Consider the following 23,910-nt stretch of genomic DNA (forward strand, 5'->3'; position numbering starts at 1 on the left):
ATTCCTTTCTAGCTGCAGTTCAAGCCCAGTTCTCACATTCTGTTTTCCAGTTTCTTCATAAGTTCCATTTAATAGCCTGTGCACATCATAAACCCCTTAAAATGAACTGCAAATTAATATTTCGCCAAGTATCAACTAGTTTATAACTACTTACCTACACTAATCCAGTCTAATTGGAGCTAGAACCCAAAGTGATGTAAGCACATCCTTGCCGATATTCATGGAACAGACTCTGGATCTGTGAGGAAATGACATTACTGCTAAGTGACAGTGTTACCAAGTCTTCCAAGTTCCAAATAATCATAAAAAATCTCATTCAGAACATTTCCAAACTTCACCTACAACTATCGTGTTCCTCCTTGCCTTCAACCCTTCCCCAGCTTTTCACTCTTTGCTCTTCACTACAACATTCTCTCCATACTTTACTAACCCACTCTCTTCAGATCCAGTCAGAAGTTAGCTCCATCCTTCGCCAGTCATCTTCACTCCCCTCCCATCCCAATTCCTTAACAAGCAGTCTTATACTGTACGATCCCCACCCATTTTTATCTAGCCAATAAACAACCCTTAAATAAATATTGCTTTCCTCCCTCATTGTCCACATTCTCTAGATTTTAAAGCCTGTACTACAGTTACTTTACACTACTAATTCCTATAACCATGACATGCATTTACATTCTCCTACTGTTATCGATCATTTTCCTTAAGCCCTAAACAAAACCCCACAGCAGTTACCCGACTGTCACTGCCTCCACAGGTCAGACTATTTTAATACCTATACATATACCACCTACCCATACCTATACACATAATACCTACCTATACCCTATTAAGCTTTCACATCACATCCATGCCAGCACCCACATTCACATACAACTGCTAGAAATGCTACATCTAAAGAAATCCAAATCCCTCCGCACCACACGCTCCAGAGACCTCAACCTCATTACCACAATCAACAGAACATACTGGAGGGACAGGTTCATAACCCAGAGACTGCCCATGCTATGGAATAGACTTCCCATACATGTCAAGCAGAGCACCTCGCTGAGCCTCCAAGAGAAATCTTGATGAGTGGATGGGAAATAAAAAATTCACCCCGGGTAGAACTCCAGTGGCTCTACTCGACAGAACTGTGAACCAAGGTCAGGTGGCAGGATGCCAGGGTAATCCTATGGCTAGGCTTGTAAAGGCTCCAGGGCCATCAGCCTAGTACACACCTATGAACATGTTAGAGTCCTAATACCTCATCATCTTTAATTTTAGTAGAAACCCCAAATTATACCCAAAACTACACATTCGAAAAGCACTACTCAAATTCAGTCCCACCATCTTCTGCTAAGAGGCAACACTGAGCCCAGTTCAGGAACATTTAACAATAATGCCTCAACTCAAACCAGTAAACAGCAGCATATTACCCGATTCCCCTCAACACCCATGGTATCAAGAACAAAACTGATCAATTCAATGCCTATACCATGCAACATGATCTTGACACCACAACTATTACAGAAACGTGGCTGAAACTTGACACTCCTACTCTTCATTACTTCATACCAAACTATTCGTACCTACAATATTACAACTGGGTAAAAAACCTGGTGAAGGATCATTAATTCTCTTCAAAGACAACCTTAGCTTGTGCGATGGTTGTGGGGTTAGCAGCAACTCAGAACTGGATCTTTTTAAAAAATTTCCAACAACCAACCAAAAACCCCTAGTTATAGCCAGTGCATACCTACCTCCACCAGCCTCATAAACAAGATTCAGCACAGTCATCCAACAAGTACATGCCAATGCTCCCAAAAACTTTAACCTAACCATTCCTGAAGACTTCAGTCTTACTTCGGACCAAAAGCCATCGATATGTCCAAACTCCTAGCCAGCTTAAGTCTTACCCAAATCAACTTTGAGGCCACTAGACCAAACCCTCAATCCAATAAGTATACCTTACTAGATTGTGTAATAACTAAACAATCCTACAATGATATCTGACCTCGCCATACATGTACCCTCCTTGAGGTGATCTCTGTCCCAAACTTTACATAATTTACCATTAAAATAGAAGCCTAAAAACATATCAATTTGAGATACAAAAACCACTCAGAATATCACTAATCTTAAAAACCACATTGCCCCCCTGAATGGTCTCACTTGCCTGTGACAAAAACCCCAATGAAGAAGCTAACAATCTTAACAATACCCTACGTCACTTGCAAAATAAACTATTTCCCTTACTACAAAGTCTTCTTCAACCTCATAAACATGACTGTTGATCTAATAAACTCAAAACACCTCATCAAATTATGTGATAAAGCATAGTGAAATTAGAAACCCAACCCACCCCCGATACCCAAACCAAATATACCTCACTATCAAAAACACAAACCTGAAAGATTCTGGAGAGAAATCAATCTGTTTATACTACCGAAACAGCCCCCCCATCTACACTCCACGATTTCATTTCAAAAAGATTAGAACCAGAGAGACTGAACACAACTGGACCACATAGAAATAGATACTCCCCCAGGCTCGGATAACCTAGCCCCTTGGCTCATTCACCTTTCTAAGGACTTTATCTCTCACCCTCTCGCTCACATATACAGTCTCTGATTAACAAATAAGATTCTGCCTCAGACGTAGAAAACAGCAACAGGCACTCCTACTCCTAACCCACCCACGACAAATAGGACGTCCTATCTCAACACTTTCCACTTCAGGTAAAATCTACAACGAAATTACTGATAATTTACATCAATACCATCTTCTATCCATGAAGCATCATGGATTCTGGTCTGGACACTGCACCATAACAGCTCACTTGTTGGTGAAGCACCCACCAAGAGGAGAAAAGAGCCACTTTTGAGACTAAGTATTTTTCCTCTGTTTATTTGTTAAGTTTTTCTGCATAACCGCCTATTTTGAGCATTTTCTGGCTTGTTAAATTTGATTTCTGCATTAGTAACTGTATTTAGAGCACAACCTACAGCTGTTTACTGAATTTCCTGTTTGCACTTATTTTTAAAATCGTTTTTTTCTCAAAATTTGCATTTTATCTGTCTTTGGCCTATCACTCTTGTGTGGGGTCATTTACTGCACCGTTATAACTTGTTGATACTTGTTAACCTCTGCTATCTCTGAAAAAACAAAAAAAATCACAAAAGTGGGAAAAAAGCAAGATTTAAAAAAGTTGTCACAGGCTTGCTGTTCTTGAACTGTTTGTAAGTTTCTGTGAGGCCATTTTTTGCTTGGGCTAAAGGAAAATCTCTCTGTTGATCAGTGGCAGTGAAAAACATTGAGCAGCCTGCCTGCCCCTGTGGGAGTGGTTACTGACTTGAAACTGTAGTTTTATTGGCCATTCTGGGTCAATTCCAAAACTCCTTCATCTTCCTCTCTTAAAACCCTCTTTTGCACGTTTTTGAGCATAGCGCAACAGCTGGCAGCGCCGCCTAATTGGGTTTAAACTATTCCTGGCTCCACAAAGTCTGCTCTTTACTTTTTCCCTTAGAACTGCTCTATCTCTCAATTTAAGCACCATATTCTCATTCTAAGGCCCTTCACTGGTCCAATTAAGTAATCCTACAAGTTAGCACTATTAAACCATAAGCACTACTTACTCTTATACTCTGTAAGATTACCCTGTCCTCTATTGGCCCATCTTAAATTCAGTTTCACTATTACTCTAGCATGTCCAAAGGTCAGTCAATGGTTTCCTCTCCAGTCCAGCTGGTGAATCAGGGAATTTTGAGGCAATGTTACAACTATCTCATGTACACGGACAACCCTCTCCTCCTCCAAACAGGTTCAAATATATGTGAGAGATGCAACTATTTAGCCAAACTGGAGTCTGAGCTCTCTCATCTCAAAACTGGTGTAACCAGTCAGGAGAAGAAGGTAACCTCACACAACACAATTCCAGTATCACATAGTCCCACCACATCAGCGAACCAAACACATAAATACACAAAAACATACTCGGAGGCTCTAAATAAAAATCTACCTAAGCAACAGAGACCTCCAAAGCAGACATCCAAGCAAACGCTACCTCAAAACAAAACACACACAACACATAACCCACAAAGTCAGTGTGCCAAGCAGCCACAGCCCTTAAGGCTGAATAACACACCTGATACTCTTGTTATAGGTGACTCTATTGTCAGACACACTGACGTCCCGCTCACCAGGCTGAATAAAGAGAAGGTCACAGTGAGCTGCCTGTCTGGTGCTAGGATCCGACACATAACGCAAGCACTCCGGTCACTCCAAAGCAAATACAAATATGACTCCGTCATTGTACATGCTGGTGTGAATGACCTGAGACGTACCTCCCTGGACTACATGAAAAGAGACATAGAGGAGCTCTCTGATCATGTAGCCCAGGCTGGTATGACCCTGACCTTGAGCAGCATCTTACCCTCACCTAGAACGATGCCACAGTACAAAGACAAAATGATCGATTTTAACAATTGGCTAAAATTTTGGTGTCATTCAAAAGGGATCCAGTGTCTGTCAGCCTGGGATGACATGCTCGACAAGCCACGTTGCTTTGCTTTCGGATATTGGCAAAGGCTCTTGCCACCCCCATAGTGCCTTTTTTAGGCAAGGCTCAAAAGTCAAACCCACCCCCATAGACAGCACAAGGAACAAGAAACTAAGGATAATGCTGCTAAAGCCAGAAGTCTTAACCTCAAGATGCACGCATTCGAAGCTCTCCTCAGTATGGAGAACATCGATATCTGTGCAGTGACAGAAACCTGGTTCAAGGCTCCAGAGAGCACCCCAGCACTACCAGGCTATACCTCATATCATGCTTTTCGGCCCCAAAACCCAGACCGAACCACAAAAGGAGGGGGAGTTTCCATATTTATCAAGGATATCCACACCTCCAGGTTAGTGGCATTGCACGAAGTATCGGTGACCATCCATGTGCAACTAACAGTGGGCAAGACTGCTTTTCAGTTTATAGCATCCTACAGACCACCCTCTCAAAGTCAGGAATCCCATTCGGCTTTCCTGAAAACATGAAGATCTCTCCGAACACCATTATATTGGGCGACTTCAACTACCCAAACATTGACTGGAAGCACTACTCAAGCCCCAGCACCTTAGCCCAAAGATTCCTGGAAATTATAAACTCAAATGCTATGGAACAACTAGTCACCACTCCCACAAGAGGGGACAACATACTAGACCTGATCATTACCAACATGGGGACTCTATGCTCCACACCAGAAGTATATCCCTCATTGGTAAGATCAGACCATAAATTAATTTCACTGGATGTCCACATCCCGACCCCACCCCCAGCCCAGAAAACCACAGTGAAAAACTTCTCAAAAGCGAACTTCTCACTTCTCAAAACCGAAGTGGAATCCTTCAAGGCCCCAGGGCCAGTGGAAACTACAGCCCAAACTGCAGAATCCTATATAAATGCATTCTACGGACATCTCCAGGAATGCATGGATCATGCTATCCCAAACAAAACCAAGACCCAATCAACCAAAGGCAGGCATCCAGTCTGGTGGACCCCTGCCATAAATAAACTGTACAACAGACGGAGGAAGCTACTACATGATAGAGCAAAATCCCTAATAGGGAAGGCATCTCTGATCAGTACTAGCAAAAAATTACGATCCCTCATAAAATCCTCCAAGGCCAGCTTCGAGAGAAAAATTGCACAGGACTCCAAAGACAATCATAAGGCTTTTTTCAGTTATGTTAGAAACCTGGGATGCAACTCCCAGACTTGTTCTGAGTTGATTCTAAACGACATAAAATACACTGAACCCACAGACATCGCCAATATCCTGGCAGACAGGTTCAGTGCAAACTTCTCCACCCCCCCCCCCAAAAGAGCAAGTATCTATCCCGGCAGAGGGCTGCCTCCCAAACATCTCAGATGCTTAGGTGAAGGCTGCCCTCTCCAAAGCAAAAAACACTGCTTCCATGGGACCAGATGGCGTCCCAGGTTGTGTCCTACATGAACTACAAGAGGAACTAATCCCTCAAATAAAACGGCTATACAATCTCAGCCTCACTACAGGATATGTGCCCACAGAATGGCGTACAGCAATAGTGGTCCCACTCCATAAAGGTGGAGCCTCTACGGACCCTGGAAAGTATCGCCCCATAAGCCTGACTAGCTTAGTCTGCAAGGCTATGGAGAGGATCATCATGGAGCTCATAAACAAAGACATTGGGGACCTACAGACACTAGATCCTACCCAGTTCGGCTTTGTCAAGGGCAGATCCTGCCTTTTGAACCTGGGTGACTTCTTTGAAACAGTCACCAAAGCCATAGATGAAGGGAAGGTAGTCCAGACAGCCTATCTGGACCTTGCAAAGGCATTTGACACAATACCCCACTCGGGCATCATAGATAAGCTATCCAGCTTAAATATAAACCCATATGTCACAAGATGGGTCGCAAACTGGCTCAAAGACAGAGCCCACAGAGTGAGAGTTGCTGGAGCCATGTCGGACTCGAAACCGGTCACAAGTGGCGTCCCACAGGGTTCTGTCCTGAGACCACTCTTGTTCGGTATATACTTTTCCGAGGTACAGGCAAACGTGGGAGGACTATGGCTCACCAAGTTCGCAGACGACTGCAAACTGGGCGCCATAATCAACTCTCCAGCTGACACAAACATCCTTCAAAAAGGTCTCACAGAGACAGATAACTGGTGCCAGCGCCATGGTTTAAAGCTAAATGCCAAAAAATGTTTAGTCATACCCTTTGGCAAAAACAATGTGCCCACAAATTACCACATAGGCGGAAACCCATTAAGTACAGAGAAAGTTATTAGGGACCCGGGGACCCAAGTTGATAGCAATCTCTCCTTTGAAAACCACATTGCCAAAGTGGTTAGAAAGACCTTCTACATAGCCCACCTCATCACGAAGGGTTTCACATCTAGATCAAGAGAGGTAATCGTGCCCTTTATTCATCCCTCATCAGGCCCATCATAGAATACAATGCCCCTTTTGGGATGTACCTTACCCGACACCTGCAGCAATTAGAAAGACCCCAAAAGTATCTCACCAAGAGGATCAAGGGTCTCAAACAGATGCCATATGCTGCTCGGTTAAAAACTCCAGCTCTACTCAGTTGCATACCGCCTACTTGAGGCGATCTATGCCTGACATACAAAGCTATGTCAAATCCAGAATTAATGGACATGCTCCACCTCAGTAAATCTAAATCCCTTAGAGCCACACGCTCGAGGGACTTGAACCTCAGCACAGAAATAAATAGAACTTGCTGGAGGGACAGGTTCATAACCCAGAGGCTCCCTTCGCTCTGGAATAGAATTCCAGTTCATGTGAGGCAGAGCACCTCACTGAATCTCTTCAAGAAGAATCTCGATAAGTGGATGGGGGATCGTAGGTTTGTCCCAGGGATTACTCCCATGTCACTATTAGACAGAGGTACAGTAAACTAAACCTTAAAAAAGGCACAGTATACTCAAATCAAGGGGTGGCGTAAGCCATACAGAATCGGGCTAGGCTTATAATTGCCCCAGGGCAGATAGCCTAGTATGAACCTATGAACTACTCCTTCACAGTCTACTCTGTCAAATGCTTTTCTGCATCAAAACCCACCAATAGCAGCAGTCTTTATTGATCTCACAAAAGCCTCTGATCTAACTGAACATAACTTAACTACTTGACAAATTAACTGAAATAGGTATTAGTGGCAATTTAAAACTTTGGTATGTAGACCTCCTCACCAATAGATCTTTCAAGGTAAAAGTAGGCACCACCATCTCTGAAACAGCTCCTCTTATGGAAGGAGTCCCCCTCATGGTTCCACTTTAGCCCCTCTGCTGTTTTCCATATTTATCAATAAACTCTCATCTGATCATCCATGGATAACTCTTATTATGCAGACGACATGGCCATCTACAGCTCAAATAAACCCACTCTGTTATACAACCGCAGCTCCAAGATGACCTCCAAACCCTTAGCCAGTGGCTAATTGGCCAACAACTTATACTCAATCTCTCCAAAACGAAAATCAATACTATTTAGAAGCAACCAAAAAATAGCTAAAGCACCCAGCTTCCTTTATATTAAAGATGTTAACAATTCTATCATACAAACTACCTCATCCTTCAAATACTTCGGCATCTAGCTAGACTACTTTTTTAAACTTTCAACTACACATTCAAAACACACTCAAAAAGATCAACACACTACTGTCCTGGGCAAACAAGCGATCACCTCTGCTGTCCAAGCCAGCCAAAACTGCCAAAGGCAAAGGAATACTCTTACATCAACTTGAAAATGGACTACCCATTATAGCTGCACCCTCAAAAAAATAACAAAAAAAAAAAAACAAAAACAAAAAAAAAACACACACCACCACCTTTCAAACCATCTCCAATAAAATCTGCAGTTTCATTACTAACTCCCCTACAGGAGCAAACCTCCTACTAGGATCATTTACAAAGCCTTTTCTCCCAAGACATCATCCCCTCTCACTCAAACTTTTCACCAAAACCCTCACATATAATCTCACGGATCCATCTCAACCCACAGTACTAACACCAAAAGTAAACTTTGTTTGCACTGAACGTGCATTCTCCATCTTGGCACCTAAACTATGGGATTCCATTCCTCTATCAAATACTCAGACTTCAGACAACAGCTCAAGGGACACCTTTTTACACAAGCAAAGTACAGCTGCAGTCACTCAGATCAAGTTACTTGAACCCTGCAGCTATCTTAGACCTCTTTATCCCCATTTCATCCTTTCTTATCTCATCCTGTCATCCCTTGCTTACTGCCTCTCACATCCTACTTCCTTCTTCTCTTTGCACTTCTTTCTACTGCTCTACTCTCTGCATGCCTCCCTCACCTCTACTGTGTCTTCTCCGCATGGTATCCTTTCTGCAACTATTCTCATCTGCCTTTTCAATTGTCTTCGTGCCTCTCTATATAATGATATACTACTACCTCTGTAGCATAAGGTGTCAGTCATTATGGTAGCATCTTATCCACAAAGCTCTGCCAAGCATGATTGCAATATCATAACATGGATAGAAAGATGGAAATTGCTGCTTGAACTAGACATTGAAGCATATCCTTGTATCTGTAAACATGCACATATCCGATTTTTTTTTTAGGATATCCTGGTATAGGTCAATGTTTTGTTCGTATGTTATGTGATTCTATTCACCCAGGCTGTGCCTGCAAATGGTCCATTGAGATCAGTGCAATACCCTGGTAAACAAATATAAAAAATCTCCAGACACAAGCACATTTTTCCTTTCCTCATTAATACTACTTAAACAGTCAGTTTTGCAATACTTAACTTCTGCTCCTCCCCCACTTTCCATGCGAGTGAAAAATGGTCGGACCCTGTGTGTGATATACGTCTATTTTGTTTCCCCTCAAGTTCCACTCCTTTCTGCATTTTTTTTTAAAAACAAACACTCTGCCTCACTCTGAAAATTTCATATTAATCTCTGCTTTACTCCACCAAGCATTTAAACTGCAGCACTTCAACTAACTCTCTCAAAAATTAGAGCAATTAAATGCTATATCGTTTGAACACAGTCTGCACCAAACACTGTATTCCAATCGGTCACCAATGAAATTTAAAAACCTTTAGAAAAAATAAAACTACATACTTATGCCCCAAAGTCAGCAGATTGACTGCATATTATACTACCTTTACTCTGCCGCCAGACTAATCATTACCTATGTTTTGATGAAAACATTACCCTACCAGTATACATAAATTAATAAGATGACTACCTAGTAAATACACACTGGCTTATATGATATACACCCCCCCCCCCCAAAAAAAAAATATAAAAAAATCAGCATGACAATATCATAAGAATACTAGGCAAGCAATGACAAAGCCCATAAAATACCTAATCATATACATATATTCTAGCTATCAGGTGGCCTCCACTCCCTAGACTGTATAAATAGATACAGGGGCTCATAATCATCCTTCACTTGACTGTGGGGACCAAAAAAAGCTGTTTTGGTTGAGGAAAAGAAGGAAAAGGAGGGAATTTTTTGCTTTTTTTCTGATTGCACTCTTTAGCCTGGAGTTATATGTTAGGATTATAGTTAGGATAATCAAACTGATAATGGTAACATTCTAAACACAACTTTCTAAAACATCCCCTGCTCAGTAATGTGTGTAGGGAGGGTTATAGAGTGCTTGGGATTGTGTAGTGGGATTGTGTAGTCATCATTTCCTTTACTTTTCTAACAGACCAAGAGAGAGGTATACAAAGAAAGTTGAAGCAGTGTACCTAGCAGTAGCAGCCTAAGTAGCAGCAAGTATTTCACATTATTTTTATTATTTTTATTTTCCACTTTCACAGACATCACATCAGACACACATAGCTGGTTTGGTTAGGATCAAGGGAGTAGAGAGTTAGTTAGAATGCATATCATATATATTGACTCATTGAACTTCTGAAATACATGACTGTGGCCATTTGAACCCTCATTCTCACCCAATCTACTTTCATAGGATTAGTGATCTTTTTTTTGGGAGGGGGAGTGGATCAGGCAGTATTCACATTCACACATACAGGATCTTCATCCCTTTTTTTTATTTTTTTTTTACTTTGGGCTCCTATTTTTGTCTTTTTGAATTTTTTAAGTCTTGGGTTTAACTTATGACTTCATTGAAAGAAAAAAGAATGAATTTCTTTTTTTTTTTCTACTTTTTTTTTGCCAATTTTGGATTAAATAGGTTGTAATGCTCTCTCTTCTGGTGCTGCTGACTTAATGGAGTTATTTCCTCAATATTACTATATATTGGTCAAGAAAGAAAAAAATAAAGAAAAAGACAGAAGGAAAACTAAGGCTGAACACAAACATTGAATTTCTTTTTTTTAATCATCATTTCTGTTCAAGCCAAAGAAAAAAAAAAAAAAAAAAAAAACTTAAAAAAAATTGACTTAGCTGAATAAAAAAGTAAAAAGCTGAAAGCTGAAAAAAAAAAAGAAAAAGGAAAAAAAAAAAAAAAATAAAAGAAAAAAGTGGGGAAAATAGTGGGAGGGGAACTCTTTTTTTTGTGTGTGTGTTTTTTTTTTTTTGTGGGGTTTTGTACAGTAACCAGTGCCTAGAGTTCCATTGCATATTAGTTCTGTCCTGTACAGAGTTGTTATCTGTGTATATGTGTTAATGTCTGTCCTTGTAAATGTAAATGTAGTCTTGTGTGTAGGAAATGGCTAGTGTGATAAATGTATGCCACAGTGTGGTATAATATAGGTGTTACTAGTACTCAGTACTTGTATACTACTAAGTATGACATGCCCATGAAAGAAAATACTAAGATGGAAGGAGAGGGAGTGAACTAGTGGAATGGGTAGAGAGTAGTGGCAGACAAGTGGCTGCATATATAACCAGACAAACTTAAAAGTTTTAGCTAATCTAATAGTATGTTGTCAGGCCCCATATAATTATTATTTTTAGCCTTTGAGAGGGATTCTCATACTTGTCCCAAAATGATTTCAGGAGAAACTAAATTCTCAGAGACGGTGAGGGCAACAATGGGGGTAGGATACATAAAGTTAGCACTAAATGTTTCTGCTAATAAACTAACTGTATCCCTGGGGTCAGAATTGGGTATTACTATAGAGGAGTCCAGTACATTGGCCAACAAATTCCTTAACTTTCTGACAAAACTAAAGAAAGTTTTGTAGTTTTCTTTGGAATTTGCAGCAACTACAAGAGTCTTAAGTTCCTCACTGGCATGTTTCAGTGTAATCTTAAAGTATATGGGGATTTCTTGCAACTTTTCATTATTTTCCTTATTTTTTTTTCCCCAAACAACTTCATTGAATTATCACTTGTGACATTGATTACTTTTATGAGTGTAAATTTGTCTATTAACATAACATACTTCACATATTCTGCTATATATCATACAATCTAAGCAATATTACATAAATTTAATTCCTGCCTTTTTTTAAGGGGAAACATTTATTAAACCATCACTTAACAATCCTAGTTGCAAGCATTTTATATCACAAACCAAACTGATACACTCCCAGTTGCAAACATTACACATCACTTATAATTTACCCAATCTTTCTCATTCAAACATTACATAGCTCATTTAAGTCCTACCGTCTTTTAGACCTCATTCCTCCCTTGTATGTACTGTTCCCACAATTCCCATTTTCCCAATGTAGTTTGCCCCTACCCTTTTCTAAAGATCTCAATTCCACTTATTTTATCTCTGTTACTATATTCACTACTTCCAGCACAGTTGTTTAGATTCGGATTTCCATTTTTTAGTAATTGCTTTTTTGGCAGCCACCATTATTACACACAGATGAAACAAACAGCGATGATAACTAGATAAATCAACTGTGGCGAATATCAAACGCTGATCGCCAAATGGACCACGGAAAGTACTGATAGTAACGAAATGCGGACTTCTGGCAGTAGAAACAAAAAGTTTTATTGACAATAAATGTTAAGCGCTTTCACCCACGTATCGTGGGCTTCATCAGAACAAATAAACAGTACTGTCACTTGAGTTTAAATACATTTACTTAAATTCAAAAGCTCATTTTGGCACCAAACTTTTAAGTATTTGATAAGCTTTTAAAGCTATAGCGCAACATAACTAAAGTGCAAGTATCTATACATCTAACTATATCCTTCTTGTACATCAGTACTATATATGCCTACTAAATAAAATATATATCTAAAATGTTAAAAAACCTTAAAATCTGTTAAAATGTAAATATCTGAAACTAACATTACAATAAATGTGATGAATATCACAATAATATAAAAATATCCACATGTATATATAAGTAGCTAACTCTGAAAGACATTTTTGTTGAATTGCTACATATAAACAACACCAAAAATATGTATAACAATTATATAAAGTTGTGTAAAAACATGTCAAAATAACAGTCATGTATCCAGTATAGGTTTCACTGAAATTAAGTCATTCAATCCAGGCGGTGTAGTAGCATTGGTCAAAATTTGCCAATAACATTCCCTGAACGCTAGTTTACCCTTAATATTGCCACCCATGGGATTAACCTTAACTGTTTCCAATATACAGAATCTAAACTCGTGTTCTGCACCCTTTGTCATAATATGTTTGGCCAAGGCGTTCTTCTCATCTTTTTTCCTAATACTATATAAATGTGCATATATCCTTTTTCTGAAATGTTGTTCCGTCTTTCCTATATAGTATGAAGGACATGCCAAACATTTAGCTAAATATACAATGAATTTGGTGTTACAGTTTCCTTTTTTAGGATATATTCTAGTTCTATTGTAGTTCATTAATACAATGTCTTTTTCATCAGTAATATATCGACATTGATTACAAAAACCACATTTGCTGGTATATGCTGGATCATGTATATCCCTTTGTTTAATTCCTTTTTCCAACAGATTTTTTAAGTTCTGTCCCATTTTGTATACAAAACTGGGTTTTGTTCCCAACAATTCTATCATTTCATCATTTATTAGTAAAGTGTGCCAGTGCTTAATCATGATGTCCTTAATTCTGTTGCTATAAGGGCCATATTCTACTATACAAGATCTACTGTACCTATTGTTGTTTGATCCTCTGTTGGAATCAAGAGAGGTCACTGTGATGTTCCTACACTTAGTCCCTAATAAAGGACTATACTTTTTTCCCCATTGTTCTTTGGGTATCCCAAAGGTACACAAAAATGTGATGGACCCACCTTTTAGACCGATTGTGTCAGGTAGCAAATCGAAAACTTTTCCTTTAGGGATAGCTATAGATTCAATGCTAAAACATATATACAACAATGTAGAACATATGGTAAAAGATTCCTGGGAATTTTTAACTAAATATCCCACCCATTTAGTGAATGAAAACTTATTATTTGCCTCCATAGATGTCATAGATCTTTTCACCTGTATCCCTAAATCTGAAGGTTTAGAAGCGTTTAGTGACAGTATTAGGCATGGTAACATGGACTGGGACAGAATCCAATTAATAAATGAAATAATGTCAATTGTGTTGGACAATAATTACATATATTATGAAGGCGAAATCTTCAGACAGATTAAGGGCGTAGCTATGGGGGCGGCATGTGCCCCCATATACGCCAATTTAGTTATGCTTAATTGGGAAGAGAAGATTATATTTAACAGTGAGTACTATGGAAAAATTAGATATTATTCGCGTTTTTTGGATGATATCTATATCATCTGGGAGGGGATGAGAATTCATTCAACAGCTTTTTGATTTATTTAAATAACAGTAGTGACTATTTAAAATTTACTTTCACTACTAACGTTACAGGTGTACCATATTTGGATACTATAGTAAGCAAAGAAAACGGTACGTTCAAGTCCAAGATACACAGGAAAGAAACTTTCACCAACTCCTATTTGGACTATGAAAGTTGTCATCCCAATAAAACTAAGAGAAATATTTATAAAGGACAATGCATTAGGGCACTTCGAATGACATCAGATTATGTAGATATGTTGAAGGAAATAGAGTTTATTACATCTCTATTCACCAATAGGGGATACAACATACTGATGATGGAGAAAATTTACAGTAGTGTGATAGAACAATGGGGAAAAAAGTATAGTCCTTTATTAGGAACTAAGTGTAGGAACATCACAGTGACCTCTCTTGATTCCAACAGAGGATCAAACAACAATAGGTACAGTAGATCTTGTATAGTAGAATATGGCCCTTATAGCAACAGAATTAAGGACATCATGATTAAGCACTGGCACACTTTACTAATAAATGATGACATGATAGAATTGTTGGAACAAAACCCAGTTTTGTATACAAAATGGGACAGAACTTAAAAAATCTGTTGGAAAAAGGAATTAAACAAAGGGATATACATGATCCAGCATATACCAACAAATGTGGTTTTTGTAATCAATGTCAATATATTACTGATGAAAAAGACATTGTATTAATGAACTACAATAGAACTAGAATACATCCTAAAAAAGGAAACTGTAACACCAAATTCATTGTATATTTAGCTAAATGTTTGGCATGTCCTTCATACTATATAGGAAAGACGGAACAACATTTCAGAAAAAGGATATATGCACATTTATATAGTATTAGGAAAAAAGATGAGAAGAACGCCTTGGCCAAACATATTATGACAAAGGGTGTAGAACACTAGTTTAGATTCTGTATATTGGAAACAGTTAAGGTTAATCCCAGGGGTGGCAATATTAAGGGTAAACTAGCGTTCAGGGAATGTTATTGGCAAATTTTGACCAATGCTACTACACCATTTGGATTGAATGACTTAATTTCAGTGAAACCTATACTGGATACATGCCTGTTATTTTGACATGTTTTTACACAACTTTATATAATTGTTATACATATTTTTGGTGTTGTTTATATGTAGCAATTCAACAAAAATGTCTTTCAGAGTTAGCTACTTATATATACATGTGGATATTTTTATATTATTGTGATATTCATCACATTTATTGTAATGTTAGTTTCAGATATTTACATTTTAACAGAATTTAAGGTTTTTTAACATTTTAGATATATATTTTATTTAGTAGGCATATATAGTACTGATGTACAAGAAGGATATAGTTAGATGTATAGATACTTGCACTTTAGTTATGTTGTGCTATAGCTTTAAAAGCTTATCAAATACTTAAAAGTTTGGCGCCAAAATGAGCTTTTGAATTTAAGTAAATGTATTTAAACTCAAGTGACAGTACTGTTTATTTGTTCTGATGAAGCCCACGATACGTGGGTGAAAGTGCTTAACGTTTATTGTCAATAAAACTTTTTGTTTCTACTGCCAGAAGTCCGCATTTCGTTACTATCAGTACTTTCCGTGGTCCATTTGGCGATTATTACACACAGCAAGGCCTTACCATGTCCAAGCAATTCCAATTCAGTATCATAGCTCAGAAAAATATTCTCCCTTGTTAGACTAATCTGCCCATCCAGCATCTCTGACAGTGCATCCCACAGGGAATCCTTAAAGTCCACCAACTTACCGCACTCCCAGAAAATAGGTTCCCAATTACCTCTTTCTTCCCCGTCACACCTCCAACACCGTCCAAGGAAAAATTCTCTGGAGTCTACTTGGGGTATAAAAATATTTATGTAAACATTTTCAGGCAAAAATCCTTAATTCTGTTACATATTTGGGAGACATACATATATCCTAACATTGTTTCTTTGTGAATTGCTTATCCAATCTCTCTTCCAATTTTTTCTAACCTCCTCTGACTGATTCTTATAGTTATCATGCGTTATTTTACACGCTCTACTAATCATTTCTTTTTTTAAGGCAGATTCTGTTCTAGATTCTACTAAAGACTCTACCAGTGGTGGTCTCTCGTTTAGGACCCCCCATCATTTCTCTTTGCCTATACTCGTATATCAGTCCCTGGGAAGGCAATCTCTAACCTGAAGTCCAAATAAATTCTTGGCATCTTCCCATTCCATTATCTTTCCCTCTCTAATTATTTGCTCACAATGCATTGGTTTCTTTGCCAGTTTTCAGCAATAAATTCTAGCCCCTCTTGCCTATTGTCTGTACCCTAATTGCAGTAACCCCTATCAGCAGAATCTCCTTTCTCCATTCTCATGTTGGCTTAGTTTTTAGAATACTGTGTGCTATTTTATGGATATAATATTTTGGATGATAACTGTAGTTCTCTTTATAGGCCTGTATCCAAAACCTCAGTCTCTACTTGTTTCTTGAGTTTCCCCCGTGTTGTTTCATCATCATCCCTTCCCACTTTGAATTATAGTTTTCTGCTTTAGTTACTTATAGGAGTCTTAACTATGTAGCTCTGAAATACCCCTTCAAATTGGGTAATCCCAATTTGCCTTATTCTACTGGAAAAATCAGCATATCCCACTTGACTCTTACCGTCTTCCCCTCCCAGATAAAGTCCTTCACCTTGCAGTACCCCATATTGTCGAATGAAGCGTATTACCTGAGCAACAACAGTGCCTCCAGCCATTCTAGTTCCTAGATTATCAGCATATATATTTTCGTTTTCATTGCTAGATGGTGAAGTGCAGAAGTTATCTCTGGCCCAAGTTTCTGTAATAGCTAATGCATTTGTTTTTTCCAGAATGATCCATCTTTCTAACAAGGTTCATTTAATATTAATGCTATCTTCTGCTTGGATCAGATACCTCTCCTAGAAGGTTGCAAGACACTCCATACAAAGTGCAAGTACTCAACCAAACTAAAGTACTAAGTTCATTAACATTTTAACTGTACAGGTTAGAAGAGCAGTACCAATGTACTTTTTCCGTAAACAGCTTGGAATTCAACAAAAAATATCAAGAATCTATAAGTAACCACAGACATGACATACACTTCATTTTCCTATCAAGTAACATGAAGCACCACTGCATATCCTTGCGCAAAGCAAATGGGCTAGTAGCAGCTACAGCTTCCCTCCTGCTCAATTCTCTCATTTGCAAGTTACTAAAATAGTCACTGCTCTTTGCGAAGTAAGAAACTGTCTCATAAACCTCTGCCATACCCTGGAATCAGTAAATTTCATGAGTTTGTACAATGTGTCTTCTTTGTACAGTTTTACACCTGAGCAGCTACTGGCAAGCTGTTGCTGCAGAGCACCAGATTTCCATCTTTCTATTCCAGCTAAGACCTTCTTCAACTAAGTTGCTGCAGCACTCTTTGGTGAGAAAGAAAACGTCAAGTATTTTGACAATCACCATAAGCTTTCGAAAGAGGAGGATGATGAAGAAATATTTAGACTTAAACATGTCTTGAAGAGAATGTCAACAAGTTTTTTGTCAAACAACAGATAAAGACTGTACAGCAATGGATAAACCTTCCACTGCACCCACTGTAAAGAACAGTGGGTTGGAAAAGAAAGACAGCAAATGAAATACTACTTGAACAATAGTGAGGGGTACTCTAGAAAGCTGCAACAGTAGCAGTGAATATCTTGAAAATAGTACAACTGGAAAGGCTGCAGATACAATTGCCAGACTGCCTTGAAAACATGCCAGAAGTACACATGTCAAAATAAACGAATGATGCCTTCTGGTGGGTGACAAAGTGCATGGACTATTCCAATAAAAGATTTTGGTTAACAGATGTCTGATCACAAGGTTGTTTTTTACATTCAACAGTGGAACACACATGTATCTGCTTCCAGATTAAAAAAAAAAGAGTCTGTTATGCTTAACTTGGTTAACGTTTCATTCATTCAATGAGAGAAGCTCCAGAACACTTGATCTGTCAAATAGCCATTCTGAAGTACTTTAAACACTACACAGAAGAGAACAGGATGGATGGAAATTTACCCAGTGTAAAAGAATACTTCCAAACTAAGACTGCGTCTTCAGTGACTGAAAACTGATCCAACACTCTTAATGCTTTTCAATGATGGCACTTTACAGGTGAACTTTTACCATGCTCATAAAAAAATTACTACTTGCAATCAAATTGAGAAGTATTTTTTGACATACATACACAAAGGCAAACGATTCCATTTAACTACACTACTGATAGCCAGGTGCTCAGTGGAACTATTAAAATAAATTAAAAAAAAAAACAACAATGGAGTATGTATTAAATATGCTTGTGCAGAGATGCAACTGAAATAAGAAGAAATGACTTGTCTGCAGAATCAAGACATGTTCACACTGTGATAGGTTGAACCAAATGTTGACAATGGGAGAAGAAGGTGGTATGACATGTTCAGCTGACCTTCCTCTGGTGTGCTGGACTGAGACCAGATAGATGTTTATTAAAATCATGTTTTGTTGGACTTTGACTGTGAAGTGTTCCGACAGGAGGGAGCCTTATTCACAACTGTGATCTTAAAGTTGGACGTTTACAAAGAAGTGACACTCATTAAATTGGGATAATACAATATAGCGCTACAGACAGCATATGAGAACCAAACTGTGAACTTTTCCAGGAGAGAAAGTGCAGACTGTTGAACAATAACAGTTAATGTCACAGGTTCTTGTGTCTTAAACTGAACTAGGTGGCTAAACAAATAATAATCCCACATGTGTGGGTGGATAAGGGCATTTCTTGTGGCTAACCTACTACAGTCAAAAATGCAGTATTTATTAGTGTTAACTTTAAAATTGGAAAAAAAAAGTGGGGTTGGCATCATGATTAAGGTCCTTTCACCACAGATACAAGGTACATGGTTCATTTCTAACCTCTAGTTACTGGCTGGACTTGTAATGGTATGCAGACTGACAGCCTAGTATCTACTTATGAACCTTCCCAACTTGAACCACATTCCAATCTTCTCCCTAGGAAAGTCAATCAGCTGGAGGGAATATTCTTCCACAGAAAAGTAGAACTACAGCAGTAGTCATCCTTCAATAATAAACTACATCAACATCTTAGTTAACTGCATCTCAGTTATTCCAGTTAACAACTTAACACCAAACATTAAAATGTATTATTAATGCGAACAGTACTTTCAATTAGTACTCAATAGAACTAATCTGGATAAAGCACCAACCAACACTATATTATAAAGGTCCAATGTTCATACACAAACTTACAAAAGTTACTGCACTCTAAACAGCTAAGAGCTTTATACTTCTGTTACTCAAAGATGCTTGTAATAAGTCCACTTTTGTAAATGGCCTTGGCTATGGCTAAATATGCTCCCTGACCTAGCTTACGTATTTTAAGAAATACAATCCATTAAACAAATTATTTTAAGCAAATAAAATCAGTGACAAGTGACTTGGGGGGGAAAAAAACCCTTTAGTCTTGCACACACACACACACACACACACACACACATTTAACTAGCTTTTCTAATAATCAAATGCCTTCTCCATAAATTCACACCCTCCCAAAACTGCTTACTCAACATCTTTGTATTACAAAAAAAAAAACACTAAGGTGTTACAACCACCTGTTTAAATAACTGTTATTTTGGATTTCTTAACCTGGGAATAATCATATTCAATTCAATAATCATAATTCAGTAAATAATCACGCAGCTAACAGCCAACCTGGCACTTCTTCCAACGTTTTCTCAGTTTTAAGACCAAAATAATGTAACAGTACCTCTCTCTTGCTCAAAGCACATGAAAATAAACGTTTCATTTCTGAAGTAAAAAAATAATGTTAAATCTATGGATGCAACTACATGCCTACCACCTGCATTTCCCATGAAACATACACTCAGTACTTGAATCAACTACTGTAATTGCATTTGCTGCCATTTTTCATCAATAAACTAAACTCAAAACAGTGATATCCTGTGAAACACTTGGATGTAAAACAGCAGAGTTCTAGAAGGCTATCACGTCCATCCTTTGAGACAACAAACACAGATTAAACGTGACTACATACAATGACCAAGTGTACACATAACCTACAAGTACTGTATTTAATGTAATCAGATATGTACATATCTACTCTCAATCTTCACCTATACATTAATTTTCATATTCAAGTGGCTAACCTCTTTCTTATATTATAACTATTATAGAAGCATGTATTAGTTTTAGTTTTTTTATAGAAGCATGTATTGCCTTAATAGTGTTAAGGCTCATATTGATTCATAGGTGCGTACTAGGCTAATGGCCCTGGAGCCTTTACAAGCCAAGGCCAAAAAAAATTGCCCTGGCACCGTGCCACCCAATGTTAGTTCACAGTGCCTCTATCCAGTAGGACAACTAGGGTGATCCCTGGGTTAAACTTTGTTACCAATCCACTCGTTAAGATTTCTCTTGAAGAGGGACAGTGAGGTGCTCTGCTTGATGTGAAAGGAGAGCTTATTCCAGAGTATGGGCAGTCTCTGGGGGATGAACCTGTCCCTCCAGCATATTCTGTTGACTGTGATAATGAGGTTGTGACCTCTGGAGCATGTGGCATGGGGGAAAATTGGGATTTCTTTAGGTATAGCATTTCAAGTAGGGCTGCGTCGGACATGGCCTTGTAAGTCAAGCAGAGGTCACCTCTAAGTAGATGATGAGACTGGGAACAGCTGAAGTTTCTTGAGTCTGTCCATGTAGTACGTGCTTAAGGCCCAAGATTCTTTTTGTGAGGTACTTTTGTGGCCTCTCCACCTGTTGCAGGTGTCTGATAAGGCACATGCCAAACTGGGCATTATATCTGATAACTGGTCTAATGAGGGATGCTGACCTCTTTCTTCCTGGATGTGAAACCTTTGGTTATAAAAGATGTGCCACGTAAAAGGACTGACCAGAGTGGCAATGTGGTGGTCGAAGGTGAGGTGGCTGCCAATCTGGGTGCCCATATCTCTTATGGCCCCTTCAGTGTTATCTACTTTATTTCTCTCAAAATGCTCTTTACATGTTCAAAGACCATGATTAAAAATGCCTCTAAACAAAATATACAATCATTTTATTCATGGTTTATGCAATACCATACTTAAACTTTACATGCAAAAGCAAAGCTTTTCTCTTGTGATCGGAAATGTATCATGTCCCAAGTATGGTTAAAACAGATACACAATTTTATCAATAGTGACTCTACCTGCAAAACTATCACCAGATGAGGAAAGGGATTGTACATGAAAACAGACACCTTACTTTCTAAGGGCAAGAACAAAATAATGTATATTTCACCATACTATCAAGTTAAAAAAAAAAACAGTCTTACATTAGCCTTTGTTAACAGTTAGCTCTACTGGCTTTTGCTGTACTATTTCTCCTAATCAGCTGACAAGTACAACATTGTAACACCAGATTTATTCCCCAACCATATTTTGTAATAATGTGGTGTGGGGAGGGAGACTCTGTAATAACACAACCAAGTTCAGTACACTTGTTTATTCCTGGCATATTTCCAACTGAGTAACATCATTTTATGTATTACATTTTCACCTTTCCATACAACTGACACAAGAAAGCTTCCTATAAAATCATTCAAGACCCACCAAGGAACCACACTCACGAACTTGCAAATAGATCAGTCATAATAGAACTGCGCTAACAAAAAGAGCAATCAAATCTGACTTATTGTGACCATAATAACAACGATGACATCAGTGTATTACATGCGTAACTTTAGTTCAAACTGCTTTTTTGCTCCTTTGGATCGCCTCAAAAATAAAAACATTTAAAGGAATGACAACTTGAACATTTGGGGCAAAATAATTTAAAAACGAAACTATTAATGCCTATGAAACTAACAAATCTGGGACGAATAATGGGTCTGACACGGAACGGAAAAAAGAGTAGAAGTGAAACCCCCCCCTCTAAAACACACCACAGCGGCAGATACCTCCACTCGACTCCACAAACACTAGGCCACACACTATTAAAAAAATCATAGCTACGTATTCTCTTTATGTTTCAGGCACGTTCCATGGCTTTGTTTACCTGAAAATGGAACATAATCCGCATCAATCAGCTTCTCCAACTAAGTGGGAGAACTGCAGATAGACTGAAACCGCAGTTTCTCTAACTCATCTTGGTAAACTAGTTACGTCATCTGTGCGCGCGGCCACGCTGCAATAGTTAAACATGACTTTAAAAAAAGAGAGAGAGAGAGAAGACTGTAAAAAAAGTTGAAACCAGTCTGCTCGCTCGTAGTCCATCTAGGCGGGAAAAAGAAGGGTTCCACGAGAGAGCAGTTTTGTAATACCTAGTAGACTAGTTCAGCTTTGGATTGCACAAATTGACGCTAGTACGAAATGGCATTTTCTATGTAAGGTAGTTGAAAAGTTAATTTTTTTTATAATTTTTTTAATATATACATATATATTAATTTTGATCGCAATACTGCGAAACATTTTGAAATTCGAAAAGAATTTCTACTAATTTGATGAATATGAACTGGAAAGCTGGTCCACAGATAGGTATTACAGGCTAAAAAGGAGTTTTGTTTATTTATTTTTCTCTTAGCTGACCACATGCCACCATTTTCGGCCATTAGTTTTTATCATTAGAGTCTCACTTATTGTAAGGCAAATTGGATTTTCCCTTGTTTATTGCAGCATGAAAACATTTCCCATGTATATTTTATCTCTTAGTACGTTTAAATTTGGCTGTATTGTAACATTCCTGGTGAGTTTGTGGTATATCGAGTAAAAGTAAAAAAATCGTCTTCTTTTTATACAAACACAGTTTTGGACACTTGTTAAAAATGCAGCGAATTAAGAGTTGGGAAGTATATGTGAAGTGTGTGTGGCATATGTTTTATAATGGGATGGTGTTAATAAGCTTAGAAGCTTAAATTCAGATTGAAAATGTGGAAGAGGCTGACGCTCGCTTAGTTATGCATTGCCGAAGTACTGTCAAGTGTGAAAACGCATTGCAATGCATGTTGCATTTACGTTGTGAGCCTTTTTAAAATACTGTTTGTTAAAACAGTATTGTGTTTATCCGGTGTTCATTTGGTACAGCCATTAGACTACGCAACTTCTCACCCCAAGTAAAATTTGACAATTTCAAAGTAAGTTACTAGTCAAGAGAATATAGTAAATATTGTGGGAAAAAATATCCAGGGAATTGTTTTGGCAAGGCTTGTATAGACCCTAGGGCCGATAGCCTAGTACCAACCTATGAATCTATATAATTGCTTATTACTTAACATAACCATAGATGTTCGAATGATCACTGCTGCAGTAGCGTTAGCTATATGGGTCTAGCCTTTCATGGGTATTGTAGCCAGCCAGTTTCCAGAGTTTAGGGTACCTTCCACACACCCGCACTGCCAGAAAAAGGCAAGTGTAGGTGCCAAGCCCTTCAGAGCTTTCTTGCCAGTGGAGAGGCTTCACCCTGAAAGGGTAATGCTAGGAAGAACAAAAATAAACAACCACACTCTGGCATAAACAGCACACCACAAAAAAAAGGGAGCTGGATGAAGTGGCTACTGCAGCATTAATCATTCAGACATCTACTGTTCCAGGGGATATAATAGCTGTCCAGCTTCCAAAACGTCAGGGTACTTTCCC

The 23,910-nt window shown here is 38.4% G+C and overlaps 1 protein-coding gene across 1 annotated transcript in view; it reads right to left on the reverse strand.

The window, feature by feature from the left end:
- The window catches only part of PATL1 (PAT1 homolog 1, processing body mRNA decay factor), a 1,960,792-nt gene extending 1,938,130 nt beyond the window's left edge, over positions 1-22,662 (reverse strand). The window contains exon 1 of the mRNA XM_044084059.1: positions 22,334-22,662. Coding sequence (XP_043939994.1) covers positions 22,334-22,357 — 24 coding nt within the window. The 5' untranslated portion in view covers positions 22,358-22,662. The remainder of the gene's footprint in view (positions 1-22,333) is intronic.
- Between the last annotated feature and the right edge of the window lie 1,248 nt (positions 22,663-23,910).

The sequence above is a fragment of the Protopterus annectens genome, chromosome 9.part0, assembly GCF_019279795.1.
Source record: "Protopterus annectens isolate FY-2018-M chromosome 9.part0, PAN1.0, whole genome shotgun sequence".
In the NCBI taxonomy this organism is placed as follows: Eukaryota; Metazoa; Chordata; order Ceratodontiformes; family Protopteridae; genus Protopterus; species Protopterus annectens.